This window comes from Prinia subflava, chromosome 6 (assembly GCF_021018805.1).
Source record: "Prinia subflava isolate CZ2003 ecotype Zambia chromosome 6, Cam_Psub_1.2, whole genome shotgun sequence".
In the NCBI taxonomy this organism is placed as follows: domain Eukaryota; kingdom Metazoa; phylum Chordata; class Aves; order Passeriformes; family Cisticolidae; genus Prinia; species Prinia subflava.
The window spans coordinates 19,702,158-19,724,471 of record NC_086252.1 but is presented as its reverse complement, the minus strand read 5'-3'; the positions used below and the strand labels follow the sequence as shown (position 1 = coordinate 19,724,471).

Below are 22,314 nucleotides of genomic sequence, written 5' to 3'. Positions count from 1 at the left end.
GTGAGAGAAAAGTGAGGGTAAAAATAGTCCATCCATGTATACATGGACTTACATCAGGTTTCTGGAATGCACCTGAAACTTGAGATACTGCAGGATGTAGTGGCTGAAGGACTGATCAAATGTTCAAAAGCTGTAAAGGTGTGGTCTGGCTGGTACTGAAGGCATTTATCAGCTGCTGTGATAACTGCAGAGTTTAAAAACTCTCCTTTGAATGAAGGGATTGCCTCCACAGTGAGCACTGTATCTACTTGTTGGGCTGGTTGGCCAGGATGGCATTTTCCTGCATGTCTTTATTTGAGATTTTCGTTTATTTTGTTCCCTCCCTGTCAGGTTAACAAGGAAGGGGATGATGGCAAAATGATTTGGGGATTTCAGTATGATTTCCAAGGACACTTGTCTGCGAGTTTTGTTTGATTTAAATTGGCCCAGTAAAATATTTAATATATTCTTACAAGTAAATAACTTCTGCTGGCTTAGCTTCTGAGCCGGTTTAACATAGGATCAGTCAAGTGCTAGTGCTAGAACAAATAAGAGGGCTGAAGACAGAGTTGTGGCAGAACTGATCTGGTTTGACTAGGCTGTGAAGCTGTAGCCCAAAGAGAAGGAGCTGTTTTACCTGAAGCCACTTCTAAAATACATTTAGGAAATTCACAGTAGAATTATTAAAAATGGAAATAGTAGGAAAGAATGGAATTAATCTGGAAAGTTTGACATTGAAGTTGTTCAGAAGATATTAATGCTGCTTATGTTTATAACAAATGGTATTGATTACTCATGTAGATGTCAACAGTGTTCTGCATTTCACAAATAAGATATTAATGCAGCATAAGAAATATCAGAATTGTATTTGTAGTCATGTGGATAATATTCTTTGTTAAGCCTAAGTTTTTATTTAATTTCAAGTTTACTGTTTATTCTCTCCTTTTGCTAAAAGTAAGTAGCCTTACCTTTTTGTGGAAAAGTGATTTCAAAGGTGGGAAAATACATAGAAAATCAAAACCAGAATATAGTTTTGAATCAGCGAAAAAAATAAGGAAAAAAGTTTATGATTTTTGTCATGTGGACCTGTATTTTTAGTATTTCCATGTTAGACCTTCAGATACATTTGACTTAAATATATCTGTCCATTGAATTGACAGTCTCACTGATATACTCGTTCTTATACATAATTCTAGTATAGTAGAAAAATATTTGAAGAGTATATAGTACAAGACATATGAACTGCTAAAAGATTGAATTAGAACTACAGGCTTGTTGAAAGAGGTATTTTGCAATACTGAAATCAAGTTAAAAAGCTCAGATCAGGGTGATCTGTCAGTTACCTAGTCAGTCTCTCTCTCTCCGTCATTGAGGTTCTTCAGAAAAAGTGGATTTCATATCTAGGTTATATCCACCTTTCATTGCCCCCGTTAGAGATTTCTGCCTCCTGCAAGTGGTGGATTTCTGGGGCTTGATGGTACCAGGAGAGATCTGGGCAGTGCTCCTTTTAGTTGCCAATTAAAGCCTTGATAGTTGCCTATTAAAGTTTTGATGGTCTCAGAAGCATTTTGAAACGTTTTTATGTAGATGTACAATTCTTTAGCTGATGCTGTGCTAAGGAAGTTCTTTCAGAAGTGTATAAGGAACTGATTATGGAATAGCTTTGGCTGCTGTTTGTCCAGTGACCATGTAACCCACTGAGGAGTTTGTCCAGGTGTCTCTTTCAGCCCGTATAAGAGATCTCAGCTTGTTTCTTCCTGTGTACAGCTTGGGGTTCAGTCTCTTCTTTAATTAAAATAGCTATTGTGCTGACTCTGAAGACCTTCCAAGTCATTGTCTGGCATTTTTGTCAGTATTTATAGAGGAATTAATATAACAGTCTGCAACAGAACTGTGGGTAATTCTGGACTGTACTACTTTAACACAGTAGCCTTTGAATCATAAATACAGAGTATGGTGCCATTTGTAAAATTACGTTGGTGTTCCTACTTTAAGGGTTAGGGCCTGGTATCTAGAAATGGTTTCCTGTTTGAACCTGCTGTGGTTTATGCATGTGACAGTGAAAGAATTTTCCTTACAGGAAATCAAATCTGGCTCCTTTATTGATCTTCCCGGATCTGTGTTAATATAGCAGTAATAGCACATTTTATAATTCAATAATGTTTTCCTGAGACTCTCAAGAGACAACATATTCATAACTTCTATTTTCAGGATATGTAAATTTTGGGATCCTTAATCTATGCCCCTGAGATTAGCACAATTTAGAGCACGGTGTTAGTAATGCCAAGGGTTTGGTTCCCATAGGTGCCATTCACTTAGGATTCTTCTTCACTCAATGATTCTTCTGGTCCCTTCTGATTCTGTTGTGGTGGATTCAGAACTGGCCTGTGGACATAGAGTTCATGGGGAGCAGAGCTTGTTCTCTGTGGAAGGAAGCCTTGTGCTTAGCAGAAGCTGGGATTCAAAATGACTTTACCTGTGTGTTTTGTTCCTTAGCTTGCAATCATAGTGAAAACATCTTTTGACAAAATGTAAAATATATAGGCGAGTGCTGGGCTGTAGCAGATTTTAGAATGCACTGTGTAGTAATTTCTTCCTTTTGTGTCTTTTAGATCTTCATTTACTTCTGATGCCTTCTTATAAGGACAAAGGGAAACCAATTACTTTAAAAATATGGAATACCATATTTTAGCATGGATGAAGCCACATTTGTGATTGATAGCAGTTCAGGTTTCTATAGGTGAAAACTTGGAAATAGATGACCAAAGAGAAAAATTGAATGACTTTTATAAGCACCTTGGAATCCCCTGCAGTTGCAAATTGTGCTGTTTATCTGTACTTGAACATGGAATGACTTTTCATAACTTCAATGAATGTAGTATGAAAAGTAGAAGGCAAAAGTGAACACTATTTTTTTGGACATCAATTAACAGAAAGTTGTCAGTAACCCCTGAGCTCTTTCTGTCAGGCTTTTTCCCTCCCAGGGATATACTGGTTGTATATACAAACAGCAAATCGACTAGTACTGTCCTTCTGTACTTTTTCTTAATAAAAAGTCTCATTTCTAATGTGGAGAAGCAGAGGAGAAGCTCCTAATCTTTAATCTTGTGAATTTGCTGCCATTTTTGTGATTGCCATTTTAATTGTTGGACTTGTATCTTCTTTTTTATTTTTGCCTTTTGTTTTTGATTCAGATACTTGCTTTGTGGCTTTCTTCTATTTCCTTCTCTTGAAGGTGATTCTTCAATGGTCCTCAAAAAAGAAAGGCTGAAGTTTTAAAAAGTAGCAGGCTGCTTCTGGAAACTATGGCATAAATTTGGAAAGCAGTTTTCATAGTCAAACAAAGCTGTATTTTTTCTGAATTTTTGTGTTGAAAAATCATTTGTAAGATCTAGTGAATCTTTCCAGTATAGTTTATTCTTGTGTGATGTATTTTTAGACTATTCTTTGTTTAGTGTTGTTTTTGATGTGGGTAAATAACTCTTTGATGTTGTTATATGTCCTTTCTAAAAATAGCTTGAGAGCTGAAAAGTATTCAGTGTCTCTTGAGTCAGGCTCATGTTAAGTGAGTGGGAAATCATTCTGTCTGCTCTAATGGGGTTTGGCTCTCATCATGTCACTGTGCATTAGCCAAGCCTCAGCTACTACCATGCAGGAATTTTCCAAAGAATAAATGTTTTCTTTTCTTTTTAAATGAAACAATTTTGTAAGGATTTTGTAAATCTTAGTTGCTGTACTTTTGAAATACACACTGATCCTGCAAAGTCTTACGCCTTTCAAAGTTGTTTTTATTGTCAAGAGACATTTTTAAAAGTCATTATCTGAATGAGGACTTGAAAAATCAGTCCAACCGCTGATTACTTCTGATATGTATGTGGAAAAGCTGGGATGTTGTGTATGTGGATTTTGAGCAGCAGAAAAAAAATTGTCAGCTTTATAATCCTCTGGCCTCAGAATCAGAACAGAGCTTGAACAGAGTAGTTGGAGTTTCAGAATACCATTTCCATACCACCTTTAATGTAAAAGCATATACTCTCTGAAAAATGGAAAAAGAAATGCTTTTCTTAGTATATGTTAACACTGCTGAGCTGTGCTTGGCTAACATTTTTCTCATCTGTTTTACAGGTTTTGTAAAAGACACCGGATTAAATCGAATTCAAATGTTCCATGTGTTCCAAAAGACTTGTTGATGATGTCAGAATTAGTTCTTCCACAGTTCATCTTTAGTCTGATTCAGCATTTAAGAGAGGGATATAGTGAGCCTGGTATGTTTTGAATTTGCATGTATCCAGCATATTTTACCACACTGTTACGTCTTGCTTGGCAGTCTGTGAAGACACAGTACATGAATGCAATCCATATTTTATGTCATTGTATTTTGTACTTCTTAACAAAATTCAGTCTGACTAGGTGATTTGATTTTGTTACCTTCTGGTGTGCTTAAATGTGGTTTAAGGGTTACCTAGCATTGTGCTGAGCTCTTCCAGAAAATGAAATTAGGTGTAGTTTGAAATTTTCTATGTGTGAATTTTAGAGCATTATGAATATATCAATTAATTTCATTTGCGGTGGTTGTAACTGTTCTGCTTGTCACGGTTTTGGCTAAATTAATTTACATCTAGACCAAAAGTTCTTCTTATGTGGTTTTCAGCTCTTGATCTGCCATCAGAGAAAGACCTTCATAAAATCCTCCAGGTTTTGGAGCCTCATGTTTCCTTCCTGGAAGACTTGACCAAAATGGGAGGTGCAATGAGATCAGTTCTTACCCAGGTTTTAACTAGCCAACAGTTCTACAAAAATCTTAGCTCTGGTATGTTTGTGTTATTTCTAATAATTAAATTTTCAAACTATGAAGAATTAAGGACATAAGTTCTGTTTATAATATCAATTTCTGCATGTTTTTATTTGACATCTCAAAACACAGAAAACCCCCGTATTTTTAAGGATATTATGTTCATAGGAGGGTGAGCTTCAGGAGTAACTAGAAACATTTGTTATTAAGACCTGTAAGACAAACATCTGATCTCTGTCCCAAATAAATGTATAAAGAAACATCTTTTCGGAAATGTTTTTATAAGAAATCCATTCTAGCTTAGCACTCCCAAACTAGTCATAACAAGGTTATTCAAAGTGGAATATGTCTAACTTATTTTGGGATCTGCTCTCACAGAGATTACTGGAAGAGACCTGAATGGCAAAAGGCCATTGTTTGTCCTGCATTTCTGTGCAAAGCCTTTTTCATCTTTTTTTCTTAAACATTAGTCCCCACTTCATTATTTATTCAATCCTGTACCAAATCACAATGAATCTGAAAATGCTGGCCAGTCACAACTAACCCCAAACCCCCAGTGTAAATTAACTTCATGTTAATTTCTTGTAATTAAGAGTCCTTTCCATAGGTATGGAACAAATAGTAATTACTGTACTTTTAAGTTGCCATAACTGGCTTGGGCAGCAGCTAGTTAAAAAAACAGGCAATCTCCAAATCTTATTTCAAACACTTTGTGAAGCTGCCTCAGGCAGTTCTCTTTATTCTTTCTTTCCTTTTTCTCTCCTGTTACAGTATTCAAATGGGCATAATTTAATTACTTCTCTTTCCTATATGTGATGGATTTCCTGATACAGAAATACAGAAAGGCAATGGAAAGTAAGACATGCTTATCTGGACTCTTGGAATGGATATATGTGTTATTAAATTAAAACATGGTGGGCCATTTTTAGATTGCTTGCATAGAGTATGAAGTATATGAAGCAAGGAGCTGCTTTTGTGCTTTAATGCTGTTTTATGTGTGTATTCAAGGTGTTGGAGAGAACGCATGTGCAAAGAAAAGTCATGAAAAGTACCTCATTGCTTTGAAAGGCTCTGGATTGGCATTTCCTGAGGATAAAATTGCATGTGGTATGCAGGAACAAGGAGCTGGAACTAGCACATTATCTGTTCAAGGTTTGTGTAGAAAAATATTTTAAGAGAAGACTTGATTATTGATGGGTTTTATATAAACTGCTTTGGGTTTATTTTTAAGAACAGCTAATCTTAATGCAACTTTGGGAATTACCTGTTATTTATTGCACTACCAAATTACAGGACTCTTACTTCTATCGACAAAGCTAAACATGTTAACTTCTTGTTGCTAATATGCTAAGCACTATTTTTCCAGTCATAACGTTAGTGGAATTTGAGTAGGCAAGATGAAATTGCTCATAGTGGAATTTTGCCACTGCAACAAAGTGATTATCAATCCACAGCACCTCTTCTTATAAAGGTTCTGTAGATTTCTTTTTTTCTTTTTTGATCACTGAAGTCCATCAGGGTTTTTGTTTTCAGTTTTTGAAAGAATGCTCGTTTGTTAACACAGTGCAGTGAAGTTCTGCAATGGCATGTATTTGCAAATCTCTAATTGTGTATTGCTTGGAAATCATACTCCAACTTCTCAGTCCACTGCTATGTATCTTTGAAAGAAAATTAATGTAGTGTTCCATTTCATACTGGCTTAAATATCTTAAAATACTGTGTTTTCAATGGAAGACTTACGAAAAGAATCTCTGAACTTTTTTATTTCAAAAGGTTTGGCAGGTGGTACGGCAACATCAGGACAAGGGGATTCTTCAGATGAGGTGAGACTTTTTAAAGACTGTCATGAACTGCAACAGAATGTTGAAAGGAGAGAATGCTTACAGCCAAGTCCCACAGATCTTACATTTTATATCTGCCGCACATTATTCAAATTTTAGTAATTAGGAATAATGGAGGTATAAAGGAATAGATCTCATGCCTCTTGGATCTCAAGGATCTCTTGAAAAATCCTGAGTTTTGCTAATACTGTTCCAGTTTAGTTTATGTATGTAATGGAGAAGAAACCTGTTTAGGTATACTGGAAATCACTGTCAAGTAAATTGGGCTTGACTGAAGCAAACTTAGAGCATGTAATGCTATGGGTGGTGTTTGCAGTTTTTTGCCACTTGAGAGTCCAGGTGAACTGGTGATAGCAGCAGTGAGAATTTCTCTGTAGATAGATTCCCATGTGTAGACTTGACCTTACTTACCAAACATATGGATTGGGAGTAAAAAGGAGAGAATCTCATTTTAGGTTGAGCTTTAATAAATAAGTGGAGGAAAGTTAAATTCTGGTAGAGTAACTTTATCAATTTATTCTCATCTTTTTTTCTCAACTATTTTAAAACCTGATTTCAACTAATAAGCCTTAGCAGACATTTTGGTAGGGTAACATAGCAAACTTTAAATAATGTAAAGAGATATCCCATAGAAAAGCATCTACCCCTCAGTGTAGCATTCATGGACTGTGTTTTATTTGATTCCTTGGAACATAAAATCTTCTTAAATGGAACGAGTTTAGAGAGGGCCTTTTTTCTCCTTTAGCAGAAAGGAAAACATGAGAAGTAACTGTTATTCTTCAGATAAATGTTTTGCTTAGACCATCTACTATTGTAGAAGTAAAACTAAATACTGAACTGTGCAAAACTTTTAGTTTAGATTTGCTGTTCAGTTCCCTGCAAAAGCACTGCTCTGATTTGTACTTTATGTAAATTCTGTAATCTAGTGTTCCATCTGTGAAACAATGTTACCATTAGATCTTGGTAAGAAAGAACATTTTTTACCTTTCTCCATTCATTTTAAATACTGAAGGAGGAAAATCTAGTTGAAAGGGTACTCTTGCTACATTTCTTAATTATAACATAATTCTACTCTAAGAGAGTATAATCAAGTATTTAAACCAAACTGTAAATGCCCTATGTAACTCACATATGAGTACAGAGGAGAGGAATGGTATTTTTCTAATAAGCATTTCAGCTTTCCACCTGCACAGTCTATTTTGCTTTTGGATTAAAGGAGTGGACTTCCTTTTCAGTAATTCCTATTTGTCAAACAGCTCATGATTGAGAAAAAGATTATAAAATAAAAAATTCGTCTTTCTTCACTGATATCTTTTTCAGGGTAGGAGACCTGAATTGCAGAGTCCTGCAGTTCATAGTAATATCCCAACAAGTTTGATTTTTTTCTTGAGAATACATGGCCCCTCTGACTGGGATCTGGGCAGTGGCAATATCCTGAGAACTTACTGACTCATTCCTGGTTGAAGTACCAAAGTACCCTGTGTTCACAAAGACCACAGGATGCCTGAGTGTTCTAATGTGTGTCCATCTTAAAATGGATTTTCAGATGGAGGAAATGAAAGGGTAGGCAGAATCAGACCTTTCATTTACACCATACTTGTGGTCAGTGCATAGATATTAAGTGTGAACAATCTTCTGCCTCAAGGAAGGATAGTAACTTCTGGAGACTCAGGTTCTTTATCATTTCAGAGAAGTTTGGGAGTAAAACATGACATTTGCTTAGGGGAGAAAGATATTGAGTACTTATTTATAACAGCAGATATCTGCATTAATTATATCTCATTTTATTAGCTCCAGTAAGAATCTTTATTTCTGGTTTGATTAGGACTACCAGTGTTGGCAAAGATCCATGCAACATTTAATATGCTCCTGTAATGTCACATTCTTTTTTTAACATGCAGTGTTAGATTTGGTGAAGTGGTGGTAAAGATGTTTTTAACTTGTATTAAATTTTGGAACCTTTGCTGTTTAGTTTGTGGAGTGCTTTGAAGGCCTCCAAAGATGACAAGTGCCTGTGTAAAGTGTCTCCATTATTCTGTAAGGGAACAAGGAGTTTGAATTGGCCTCTTACAGGTGTCAAAATACTTTTTTCTTGCATCAAAAGTTTATATTGATTAGAAAGTATGTAGCTAATTATATATGTTGCCAACTTTGATACACAATAGGTTGGCTGATATTTTTTCTCTGAAACAAAATCCTACAAACCCTACAAGTGAATAAGGTAAAATCTTAGGTGTGCAAAGGTCTGAAATTTTGTGCTAAACAAAAATCAAAGCAACTAACCTTACAAAATTAATGAAATAAATGTAGATGATATGGCTGCCTGTAGGAGGAAAAAACAATTTAAAAAATCAGGTTTTTCTCTAAAGAGTTGCACACAATGCATAAACAGTAAAAGTGTTTTTCTTGTAAGAATATATCGAAGGCTTCTCTGTTTTAGTTTGGTAGCTAAACCAGAATTTTGAGAGTGTGCCATCTCATGACAGTAAAGTTCTGAGTATATGATTGTCAACTTTTAAAACTCTTCCTCTACCCCAGGAGGACCAGGATGGTAGCCAAGGTGTGGGAAAGCGCAAGAGGGTGAAACTAAGCAGCACCACCAAAGGTATTTATAAAGTACTGATCTTAGTTTGTTTGCTTTATGTCTGTCTCTAAAATATCCAGGGATACTCAGTTCACTTCCTGAGCACTGTAGTGCTGCATGTGACAGGTATGAATCATAGCAAAGTCAAAGAGTAGCAAGTGAAAATGTGGTAATTGGCAGGTTGGATTTTTCTTGAGTGAGTACCACTACCTGGGACTCTGTTTGACCATTTTGTCACCTCTGTGTTGTAAGCTGACCTCCAAAAATTCATTCAGTTTTCACTGTGTGCCTGTCAAGGCTGCAATACAGCTTTACAAAACAAGTGTTCAATGTATTTGTTCTTAACAATTTTTTTTGATTGTGCCACTGTACAGTAGGGTTGTATTTGCAGTCAGGCAAGAATGGTTCTGTCTGGTTCTGATTGGTCTTTCTGTTCTGTTTCAGTAATGTTTAAGATAAAATACTTGAATGAAGTCTCTCTTGAAACCACTTCATTATTTTCCTAGCTTGAAATTAGTCCCTTTTGCAGTTTCTAGTCCAACATGAGTAGCATTCACATTGAGGTCAGTGCAAGTTCTAATTCAAGAATAACCATAGTCTAGACAAGGTAGTTCTAGCTTGTGCTTGACTAGTTTCTGTGCTAAAAAGTGTTTAATAATATTTAAATGCTATTTTAGAATAAAGAAGACCTTTTTGGTCGTATTTGTTTTTAATATGAGTGTGAGAAGACTGACATAGGAACTGCAAAGAATTGAAAGCCTTGAGAAAAGAATATTTGAGTAGAGGAATTGTGGTGAAAGTTGGAATAAAGTTTCTGGAAGGTCTCTGGAACGAAGGTTTGGAGCTTGAGTTTTAAATGGAAAGATTCATGAATTACTGAAATGGTGTGATGTGAGGAGTATGGGAAAGTAAGATTGATTGTTTCTAGTGTTTCCAGACTGAAGGAAAAGCAGTGAGGAAGCTGAAACAGCAGAGAACTAAATGTTTTGGCAACAGTGTTGTTTAGAGGTGACCTTAAAAATGGTGTGAGAAAGATTGTGGTAGAGATGTGGAAGAGATGGTAGTTTTGGAGAAATGCAGGAAACAGAGACATCCAAGGAAAGTTCTTTAACGTGGATTTAAGAGGCTGTTAGCCTGTCTAAAAGATGTGTTAGAGTCAGGTAACACAAGGAAAAAAATACTGCTGTTCTGATGCATAGTAACTAATCAGGGAGGAAGCCCAGATTTAGAAGCTGCCTGATCAGAAAACCAATATCAGCAGTGGCATTTCAGAATAAGTGATACTTGAATTCAACATTTCATTTTCCCCCAGGATTGTAGTCTTCCCCCTCTGAGGCATCCCAACATGGACTGTGGTCATGATGTTGATAGCTCATATTATCTGCCCCAGAGGAGGGAGTCTGCCAATGGGGGAAGGGTAAGTATCTGTTTTTATTAAATATCAAATAGTTTTCTGAAGTTTTCAGTATTCATATTTTATGTCCAATAGGGTATAAAATAAGAGTATGAAAAGAAAATTTTGGAAAACTGAGTATTGAATAAAAACAGATTCACCTTTTCCTAAGCAGACTCCCTGTCCCATCCAAGCTCTTCAGTGGTACTGTCTTCACCCAGAGTTATTTATATACTGGGGGGTATCTTGAAATGCTAAGTCTCATATTCCAGAGAGGTATTTACAACACTCTGTGAGGTGTTTTGTGGCACAAAGGAAGAATAAAGTATTTCTTTAAAGAAACCACAGTTTTTATGCTGAGATTCACCCATACAGGTATGGGACTGAATACTGAGAATTTTTTTTTACTTTGTTTTAAGGCCTCATCCTGCATCTATCTAAAATACCAGATTTTAAAGACAATTTTAAACCCAGAGGCTTTTTTTTTTTTTTAAGAAATTTAAAATCTAGTGATGCTCTTCAGAAGAGTGGGAACAGTAGTCCCAGTATTCTTGACAAATTTTCCAGGTTTGGTAAGATCATTCTGCCTACTCAAATTATCTAGCAGGTATAAGTGGATATGGTTGTGTCCCTGCCTGAAACTGCTGCATGAAGTATTGGCTGTGCACTGTTCACTGTGGTATGTGCCAGAGAAAGCTGCATGGTCAGTGACAGATGCGCTGTTGTGTCCCTTGCCTCCTGCCTGGTGTTCTCACTCAGAAGCATTTGGCACGTACCTAAACTCGTGCTCTCTGTTCTGTGGACAGAAGGCTTCAGTCTTGCATGGTTACCAAGCTTTTGTGGGCAGTCAAATCACACATGCAACTCCATAACAGGGGGTGAGGAAGAGAACATAAATGAGCATCATATGTTTGTTGCTGTAGGTGATGTGTAATACCTTACAAAATAGTTAATTATTAATTAATATCACAAAATATTATAATATTTTAATATGTTTCATGATTCTGTGAAGATGTTTTATATCAATGCGTGTTGAAAATATAGAATAAAACATATTCCTCTTTTTTTTTTTTCGTGGCTTGCTAGAGTCTTGAGGAGAACCCTAAAATTTAGGTCTGGGCAAATTGGTTAGTTGCACTGGGAACTCTGACATTTGCTAATGGTGGAAAACTGAAGTAATTCCTGCTTAGGAAAAGCACAAATGCCTGTCTTGCTTAGAATAGGCACAGAGCTATCCAGTGCAGTCTCCAAAGCTGTCACACTTCAGTGAAGATGTGAGGCTTCAAGGCCAGATGATGTTCACTGTAAATGTTTTTGGCTGTGTGCCGTGGTGGGAACACTTCACACACTCCTGCTGGAAAATGTGATTTTGTGTGGAGTTACATATCCTCAGGTGTAGCTGGTTTCTAGGTATGGAGAAGTAGTAAGTAGTATTATTACTTTCTTACTTAGTCCTCATAGGTTGTTAGAGTGAACACTGCCTGTTGTAGTTGTAAAGCATAAATAATCAACCTCTTGAAAAATGATGATGAAGAGTCTTTATATTTTAGGGGTTTTTTAGACAGAGTTAATATGATTTATGCTCTGTCAAGTGATAATTTCACAAACGGTTTATTCTAGCAAAGGTCAGTTTGCAGCTTTGCAATCAGGAAACCGATCTGCTTGAAAACACAGCTGACAAAATGGAAAGATCCTGGAGCTGATTCCTATGTGGGTCCCCCACAGGGATCTACTATCAGCATGAGTAAAGGGGCAGAGTGAATGGACAGGAAAGGGGAAAGATGAGACTGTCTCTCCTGCTACCATCAGGAGCTAGTGCCTTATCTGGTTATCATAAATTTGTATTAAAAACCCCCAACAAACAACTTAGTGATTGGTCAATCAGTGCATGTACTGCTTTGAAAGTAAGAATAGAGGATACATTATTGCTTCGATTTATTTTATTTAGAGCTTGGTAAAGTGTTGTTTAGATAATAGAATTCGTCACTTAATCATAAATTGTATTTTGTTGTTTTAATATTTTAACTTCAGTTAAGTAGTAGATCTACAGTGTTTCCCTTGGTTAAGTGGTTGTGTAAATATTGTGCAATTTGCTGTGATGCATTATAATCAATGCAGCTATTTTGGTAAGGTGATGTGATTCAGTGCACTCAATGAAGATTTTACTCTGTGGTAGAGTTGTACTGAAAACTTTCACTGGCTTCTCTGGGAGGTTCTTTTTATAGCTACAGACTCTTGACCCCCTGCAGTATTGGGGATCTTCATTTTCCCAGTGTTTAAAAAGAAATTTTTTACAGAATGTGCTAAGATGTTCTTAAATTTTTATTCCTGAATTTTTATATGCGTACAACTGCACTATTATTGTTCTTCGTTTTAATACTTATTGTATTACACATGCCCTGCTTCAACCTTTTATGCAGATCAGTCTATCATGGATGTTTTGAAGCATAAATGTTTTCTAGAAGAATTATTATTTTGGACAATAAAATACGAGTTTCCACAGAAGATGGTGACTTTCTTACTCAACATGCTACCAGATCAAGATTATAAGGTACTTGGCCTTACTTCTTTCAAACCTAACTATCTTTTTATATTCACATACTTAGTGTGTATTATGCCTTGCATGACAGCATGTATGCTTATGTTTGAATAATAAGCAGTAAAATAATGCAGATCTTTTACCTTGTTTTGAGTATTTTGTAAGAAGTTCTAAAGTGTTTAGTATTGGAAAACCAATGTTTTGGACAAAACAAGGTGGATAAATCTGGAGCAGCACTATGAATTTTGATTTCATGGTTTATTTTCCTTTTTGTCTGTTAGTGACATATTTGCCTGTGTTGGATTTTGTTTCATTTTATTTTACTTTGTAAATTGTTTTTTTATCACATAAAACATGTGGATTAGCACTGTATGATTCTGTAGCGTGGTATGACTAGTGAATAATTGCAGAGATTTCATTTCTGTTTCAATTGTTGCAGTAGGCAGTGCTTTCTCCACACAGGCCCTTTCAGTGTGAGTGTTCTTGCTGCAGCTATGCCCTGGGTGGTTTGGCAGCTTCCCAGCTGCTTCCTTACAGAGTTTTGCAGTTGTCCTACCAAGTATCCCCTGGCCTGCAGTTGTGGAGACTGGATGTCACCTTCCTGTTTTAAATCTTGGTGTGCAGCCAGGTTTGGTTGTTTGCTCCACATGTTCCCAAGACCTAGTATACATAGCAATCAGGCTTAACATTTTGCTCTGATCATGTCATACCCTTGAGCCATGCAAATATTTTGGACCTTCTCAATCCCTGCTGGGAGGAAAAGATCAAGACATTTTGAAGTCCAGGCATGCAGATTTCCTCAAAAATGTCTGTTTATGATGGGAGAACCCTGTATTTGTGCCCCTGAAAACCTTGCTGCATCAAAACAAAGGACATGAAGATAACTTGCAAGGAAGAAAAAGATAAGATATAGGCCTGCCTTGAGCACTGCTGTGTCCATATGAAGACACCATTTTGCTTCGGGATACCAGCATAGATTCATCTTAGATTCAGCTAATACATGAGGAGACATTAGGACTTCTTAACTGATGATCCATTGCAATGAAGCTTGAATTCTTCTTGATATTTGGACACCCACATGGACATCCAGTTCTCCTGATCCATTGCCAGCTGAATTCCTGCCTATAAAAACACGCAGCTGCTAGCAGCATGCAGAAGAATCTGGTAAGTGTTGCTATGTTCCTTTATAACTGTACCATGTAATAACAGCAGCTTCTAACGATTGTGGGATCTTTCTTCCTTTCACCATGAGCCATAGTCTTCAGTGACTTTTCTTTGTTCTGTTCATTATCTTTCTTCACTTAGAAAGGAGATTATGGTGTATTTAGTCTCCCTACTGATTGCCACCTGTAATTTGAAATAGTCCATTTTCTATCCATCAATGCTCAGAATTAAAGGTTTTTATAAATTTTTTTGGTTAGCTGGTTTTTTTTTGTTACCAATTTCATATTGTTTTTCATTAAACAGTTGATTCCTATGTTAAAACTTTAGTAGAAGCACAAATGCCAAGTGTTCAAAGATTTTTAGAATCTGTGTTTAATTGCTGTGATTGTCTAAATGGCATTTTTAAGTAGTAAGGAAACTCAGAGCAGGAAACGTATCACATAACAGTACTAGGGAGGCAGTAAACTATTATTTTTGCAAAGTACCTTTGCTTTGTTGCAAAACTGTCAATGCATAAATTTTAAACATGTTTGTGAGGCCCGTGGTTAATTTACAAGGAATGGCTCTGCCTTTTACATGGAAAAGACAGAACATAGCATTTTAGGATGAATTAGAAGAATCTTGCATGCTTCCATATAGCTTTTATGAAAGAAAAGCTTGTTTGCTGACTAATCATATTGCATTCTCAAACAGGAATACCTTTAGGGATATAAACTATTCCTCAAGTGGTCTCTCAGCTTTCTGCTACTTTCTGTCATCCCATCTATACCATATGTACTTTCATGTAGTGAAAATTCATGGACATGATTTTTTTCTATATCTGCTCTTGTGCAATTCATCTGATTCTCCATGAGGCAGTTTATTAAATCATTAAATTCCTTAAATCAGGAGAATTCTGCTAGGTTGGATTTCTGATAAACTGAGGGAGCTAGTTGGGCACAGAGGTGGCTATCTGTGTATGGTTTGAAAGGGTTGAAATCTCTGACCTCCAGCATAAACATACTGGAATCCATCATTGCCCTGTGCAGCAGTCACTGAGCCACTAACAAACTCAGTTACACAGATTTGTTTTTGAAATAGGAAAACAAACTTCCCATTAAGGATTCCCAGTACTGAAAAGAGCTGTTGAAAGGGGTGGGCTAAAACCCTGGGTTAAGTAGCTCTTCTCTCTCTCCCCACTTTGGCATATGAGAGAGAGCACAACAAAAAGTGTGGTCTTTGCCTTACAGATTTGTGCTTGAGGCATCCCTTCCAGCTCTCTCTGACATTTGAAGCTTGGAAGACTTACAAGTGAAGAAAAATAAAGCAGAAGAAAAAATTATTGAAGCTTCCAAGAAATTAAAGGTGTTGTGGTGTGGACAAGAGGAAAAGCAAAAGTCCAGAGAAAGAGACTTTCATGTGACCAAGGAGAAGGCAAAGAATGTGTTGGCAGTAAACAGGAAGATGGTGGAAGAGTGTAAATCATCCAAGAGCAGAGCCTTGCTGAAATCTGGAATACTGGAAATACAAAAATGCAAAAGCATCTGGTAGACATAATGAATCAACAAACATAATTACCAGAAATGCTGTGCCTTGTCAGGCACCTCCCATAGTGACCCTTGAGGCAGCTATTACAGGATTAGGACCTCACTAACCCCTGGATATGCTGTTCTATAAATTCTGTAGAACAGTTTTCCTGTTGGAACCTTAATTTTAGTGCAGCATTCAGCTGGCAGCAATACTTTCCATCTTCATATTGAGAGTGTAGACATGGGAGATGTAAGTTCTAACTGAAGCATGGGGTTGGTGTTGGTCTCCAAAGAGCTCTGGGACTGAAGCTGAGTGGTCACCGAGAGAAAAGGCTGGCTGAAAAAATTGACTTTGTTTTTCCATAGGTAGAAATTTAGAAGCTGCTCAGGATCGTAGAGAGTCAGTCATTGAAGATAATTAGATGTACAGAAAGCATGTCTCTCTTAGGAGCTATTTCTTGCAGAGGGTTGAAAGCTGAGTATTTAGAAACGTGTTAGGACAAAAATTGCGTTCTTGCTCCATTCTTTATTTTTCCTTAGTTGTGTATATAGCTTTGGCCACTGAATGAAAGGATATGTGGATGGACTGATATGGCCTACTGTGGTTGGTTTTATGTACTGACTCCAGTTTACCACAGTATTTCAGCTTCGTAACTTCTGGAATGAGTTTAGTTTGTTCCTCTCAAAATTGGAAAAGGTTGTATTTGTTTGTTTAACTTGCAAGTGAATGTAGGAGTAAAGCTTCCGTCTTTCCTTTATTAAAGTGTTTTCCAGAGTCTCTACCATTATACTGTAGTGAGAGCAGATTTACAGTACTTTCAGAAGTTAATTATTGTAAATGAGTGAGGCACAAAAAATTTTGATACATGCTGATATAAAGAAAAAAAAAATCTAAAATTTGTCCATAGAGAAGGTCCTTGTTTTTGCTGTCAATTTGAATTGAGCATGCTGTGTAAAACAAGCAAAACATTAGTTTCTTCATCACAGAACCCAAAAATCCTATTTAAACATAATACAGTGTGAAGAAGTAATATATAAGTGTACTTTTTTACTGGCAGCATTAATATACTAACTTCTTAAAATACATGCTACATAATTTCTGTCTGAGGCTTGATATTAATAGTGTGAATGTCTTGATGATAAGTCCTAATGGCAGTGATGAAAATTGTTTCAAGCCTTTAACTTAAGGGAAATTATGTGATGGGAATATCTGTAATACCAGAGTGATACAGTATTAACTTCACTCAAGTGTTGTGAATGCACAAAAAGGCTTTAGCTGCAAACAGTTCCCACTGTGGATGTGGAACATACTCTCAGTTATCACACAGGTTTCCATCACTCTGGACCAGGTGTAGGAAGGCAAGGGAAGTATTCTTGCAGTGCTTCCTGCAGGGATACCCCCATTCTCACCCTGCTTCAGTTTCTTGTGTCAGCAGCTTCATCTTTGGGGGTATTTGCTGGCAGAAGCAGTTTCTGTGCCTAACAGCAGAATTATATCATCAGATTTTTGGAAGTATTTTTAGGTGATGATAAGATGGTAATGCCATAATAAAAGTATGGGAGCACTGAATCTAAGGCAGGTCAAATAAAGTAGTGATCTGTATATGGTCTGGTGAAAACATGGCTGCCTAAGGGTGTTTTAAAATTTCTAATTCTGTGCTTCTGAAAGGTTAATACTTCCAGAAGGAATAGGCAAGGGCTTTTTAGACTTTAGATTTTTATCACTACACAGCTTGTCTTCTTACTAAGCCAAGCAAGTCCAGATGGTGTTAATTCAGAACCAAAAGTACTAAGTGAGAAGGATTTCAAAGCTAGCAGGTGTGTTCATGTGTGTGCAGTGCAAAAGGTTGATTTGTAACGCATTTTGAGGCTAATGGAGTGGAACACAGAACTGTACTGAGATTTATGTATGTATGTACAATGCATTGAACTCCTGATCTGGTTTAAAGATACTACTAACAGATGTGTGAAGAATAACAAAGCTGGATAATTAGTTTAGTTATTGAGGGGAAAAAGCATTAAGGGTTTATTTAAAAAGGAAAGGATTCTATGATAGTAGAAATGAAAATCAGTGTAGAAATGTCTTGCTAGAAAATAAATGAAAGCTTCATGGTTAGATGGCTGCAAGTGATAAGGCACTACTAAACTCATTGTTCGTAGTGTATCACTTTAGGACATCCTGTTGTAGGATGTACAGATTTAGGATAAATTAGTTATTAGAACTTTACTACTTTCACAGGCATGCTGAGATATTACATTCCTTGACTGAACATTTCTGGGTTGGCTTTTTTTAGTGTGGAAAGTGCAGAATGAGAAGATTAGCTTCTTGGGAAAGATAATGAAATTAGCAGTCTAAGATATTCCTCCCTGTAAATAGGTCTGTTCATTTGCTCTGTTTCTAGAAAACAATCATCACTTTTGGTTTGTCATAGCAAGTGGTGTTTCCCAGGGTGTGTTGATTGTAAATTCGTAAAGGAATATTTTATAATGAAAGAAAGCTATAATTTTTGTATGGTGCTTATTAACGTCAACATTTCTTTATAATTTGCAGATTGCTTTTACAAAAACATTTGTTCAGCATTATGCTTTTATTATGAAAACACTGAAGAAAAGCCATGAATCAGACACTATGTCTAATAGAATTGTGCATATCAGTGTTCAGTTGTTCAGCAATGAAGAACTAGCACGCCAAGTAACAGAAGAATGCCAGCTGCTGGATATTATGGTCACTGTTCTGTTGTACATGATGGAAAGTTGCCTTATTAAAAGTGAATTGCAAGGTAGGTTTAGTTGTTTGTTTGTTTCTTTCCATGGATGATAAATTGATTATAGAGGAAATGTAATTTTTCTTTAGTGATTAATCCACCTCTCTGATGCCTTTCCAAAAATGTACAGGATCTAGCAATCTATGGTAGAAGATGAGTCTCAACATTCCCTGGAAATATAAAAGTTGTTATCAAGAGTGATACTAATTTTTAATCCTTTGGTTTGTAGGGTTGTTTGGTTGGGTTTTTTTAGGAATGTTGTAGAGTTTAGAATGCAGATTATTACCTTGCTAGTAATTATTTTGTTGTGTGAAGTGCATAAGAAACTATTTAAATGAAAATTATATACACAAATTGAGACCTGTATGAATTTAAAAAATATTTTCAAAGAATTTCACAAGCTATTTGCAGTATTTAACATAGTTTTAATTTTTAAAACTTGTGATTGCCTAAATAAAATCTGATACAATTAGAGGAGAATAATGTAATAGTTTGTCAATATAGCAATTTGATCAACCTTTTGTTTGACAAAGTAGCAGCTTGGATTTGAGCTATTGTAGATTGTATAACTTCTTTAGTAAAAGCAGCTGTTCTATTTTCACCCTCCCTGTTTTACCTGTCCTTATATGAAAATGGCACAATGGAATCTTGCTGACTTCTGTCATTCTCACTTTTGTGTGCCTAACAGACTGGAGACCTCTCAGCCCTCTTTATCCTAATTTGAATCTGAAAGTACCCCCTAGACAGGCTGAGTGCTGCTGCTAAATTAGTATCACCAACTTCTGCATGAAATTGTAATTTTTTCCCCTAAATATCCTTGTCTGAGAGTCCACTCTATGTATAGCCTAAACCAAAATGCCTGTGCAGAAATGGGAAATCCTCACTTATCTAGCTATCAAGAGTGCCCTCATTCAGCAGCACTTCAATATGAATTTTTTTTCTGTTGGCCTACATAGATTGCTTTACAGTATTAAAAGGAAAATGCTGAATATTTTAACAGTTTGTATATCAAGTGATTTTTGCTAAAGCAATGCCATGTTGATGGAATGTAATTTCAAACTGTTTCTAAGCATCTTTGGAATGTTACTTTTTGGTCAGTATGGGATGTTGCTAGCGTGGTGGTAAGGTCTGTAATGGGTCAGAAATGCAGTACAGCAGAAAAAGGCTGTCACTGTGATTAGTTGTTTTCTGAAGAATATTCCTGGTAACTAATGCATGTAAACTTGAGCTGGTAAGTGAAATATTGTTAACTATATTTGTGATAGATGTGTGAGAAAAGACTTACCCTTGGAGCAGCTATTCCACTGTTACCTTTTCTCTTTTCCAGCACCAGTGATTTTTCTTAGTTAAGATACCATTATAGAGTTGTGGAATCTTTGAGTTGGTCATTGAGTCCACAATAAACCTAGTACTGCCGAGCCCACCTCTGGGATATGCCTGGTTCTTTTCAGTGTTTTCACAACATTTCCCCTTCACTGCTTTATATATGAGGGGTTGGGCATACAGACAATGGACAGAAAAGAAATAATACAAATTGTTATTGCCCTCTCATATTCACAAATGGCCTTTTGTGGTTCTTTGGGCTTGAATCTTGTGTTTAGTTCAAGTTCTCTCTTATAATAAGCAAAATAGTAAGAAGTCTATGCTTGTGAGATAAATTAAGGAGAATTTTGTTTGTGCAGCTACTGTAAACAACAGGTTATTTAGTATCTGAATGAGACAAAATTTACAAATCTAGTCAATGGATAAGTGGAGAAAGCATGTTTGAGAGGAGCAAGGAAAACATGGAGCAGGACTTGTGTGTGCTACAGTGTGTTTAATTTGCATTGCTCACAGATCCCAATTGTCTTTTGAGCATCTGGCAGCTGTTTAAAATGTACAGTTCTCTCAGGGTATTTGTGGACCAACTGTTTTAATGAAACAGTTGGCCTATATTGATAGCAACTTTGTAAGTGTTACTAACTCAGCTTACCTCTCTCACAGGTAGTGTGAAAGGATGAGGGGCAGAAATATAGATGCTGATGATAACTGGCTCCCTAAGGAGATTAATGTCCATATGTTCTTAGAGATTTTTTCTTCTCTGTCAGCACTTTCCTCCTAATGAACTTTATATGGGAAAAGGATTTTATTTATAGCCCCAAGGAAAAAGTTTGGGTAATGGTTTATCCTTTGAAAATCTCTGAATGACTTTGCATTAACCCTGGCTTGTAGAGTACTCTGAATAACAGGCAGTGCCAGTGTCCATTTGAAGTAACTTTGGGTTTGTCTAATCTATACAGGGATAGATGTAATCGTTGGTCCTTTGCATAATCCTTCAGCAGATTCAGTGAGATGTTACCCAGTTCTTGGACAGGCCAAAGAGAACTACTCTACACACAGACACCTCCTCAGCCAGAGACTGGAATCTCTTAATACGTGTCTTTTTAGTGCTGCTGCGCTGTGCTGCTTGTGACTCTTTCACTGTGTACAGGGTAGTTACAGGGGTCCTTCAGTGCATTTGAACTGGAATGGAGCCATCAAGATTTTTTTTCTTTTGTTCTTCATTCTGTTGAAATAGAATATGAACTGACATGGGTACTGGAAGTTGTTTTGTTTGGATCGTGAATCCAGAATCAATTCTGTTTCCCTTCTGATCTTTCCAGGAGTCCCCCTTATGAAAAGGAAACAAAGAGATTTATTTGATAGGTGTAGAGGATGAACTTCTGTGATTCGGGGTTGGAGGGAAAGAATGCCCCTTCCCCAATTTAATATCCTCCGCCTCCTCTGGGAACGTTCTCCTGCCCTAGTCTGGGACAGGCTGCGTAAACCCTCTCTGTCCCAAATTCAAAGTGGAAATGCTTTGCTCTGCCCTTTTCAGACTCAACATGCCAGTGTAGCTTTCGATCACCAGATTTCTTCTTGAATGCTGTAAGGTACCTTGCTCACTGGGGGCATGTCGAATTCAAAGTAGAGTTCAGGTGTTTGTGATAGCAGTTGTATTGTTTGGTTTTTTAATACTTAAAAATACTGGAAGAGCCCTAACTGTGATGGTTTTACTAATGTGCTGCTTTCCAGAGGTTGTGATACTGTTCAAAGTTTAAGTGACTCTAAGTGAGATCTGTGTTGGCTGGCCCATGATGAAAAAACAGCCTCAGGTACCATGAAAGAACCATTTTAGCTTTCTGCAGTTTTCTCTGTGTGTGTCTGACCCCAGCATTACAGTACATTCTAATTGTTATTTTTACATTCTTTTGTAACTTTATTAATAAATAAAAAAATTACTTTGCCTTCTCCTTTTTTCTTTGTTTTTTCTTTCTTTTTTTATGTCTAGATGAAGAAAATAGTTTACATGTTGTGGTGAATTGCGGGGAAGCACTACTGAAGAATAATACTTACTGGCCCCTGGTTAGTGATTTTATAAACATACTTTCACACCAAAGTGTGGCAAAGAAATTTTTGGAAGACCATGGTCTTTTGGTAACATGGATGAATTTTGTATCATTTTTTCAAGGTATGTTACTTTTATAATCAGTACAAATATAAGGATATTAAGACAGTTAATGTTCACAGTAGCAAAATCCTTACAGTGCTGTATGTAAATATTTATTCTATTGGTATTTCCCCAAGATTGTATTTCTTGAAGAGAACAGTATATTCTAGAAAACAGATTACAAAAATTATCTAATGGATCTTTTTCTTGTGGGAAGTAGTTGAAGAACGGTCACATCACGCTTAGTTGACAGATCCATGGTGCAAGAATTCTGAGGTTG

At 36.5% G+C, this 22,314-nt stretch overlaps 1 protein-coding gene across 2 annotated transcripts in view; it reads left to right on the top strand.

Moving 5' to 3' along the window:
• UBR3 (ubiquitin protein ligase E3 component n-recognin 3) overlaps window positions 1–22,314 on the top strand; it is a 106,626-nt gene that overhangs the window by 8,773 nt on the left and 75,539 nt on the right. For both annotated transcript variants that reach the window (XM_063400541.1, XM_063400540.1), the window contains exons 2-9: window positions 4,105–4,244; window positions 4,631–4,789; window positions 5,780–5,923; window positions 6,545–6,594; window positions 9,151–9,217; window positions 13,010–13,140; window positions 18,352–18,580; window positions 21,876–22,055. In XM_063400541.1, the coding sequence (XP_063256611.1) occupies window positions 4,105–4,244; window positions 4,631–4,789; window positions 5,780–5,923; window positions 6,545–6,594; window positions 9,151–9,217; window positions 13,010–13,140; window positions 18,352–18,580; window positions 21,876–22,055 (1,100 nt within the window). The remainder of the gene's footprint in view (window positions 1–4,104; window positions 4,245–4,630; window positions 4,790–5,779; window positions 5,924–6,544; window positions 6,595–9,150; window positions 9,218–13,009; window positions 13,141–18,351; window positions 18,581–21,875; window positions 22,056–22,314) is intronic.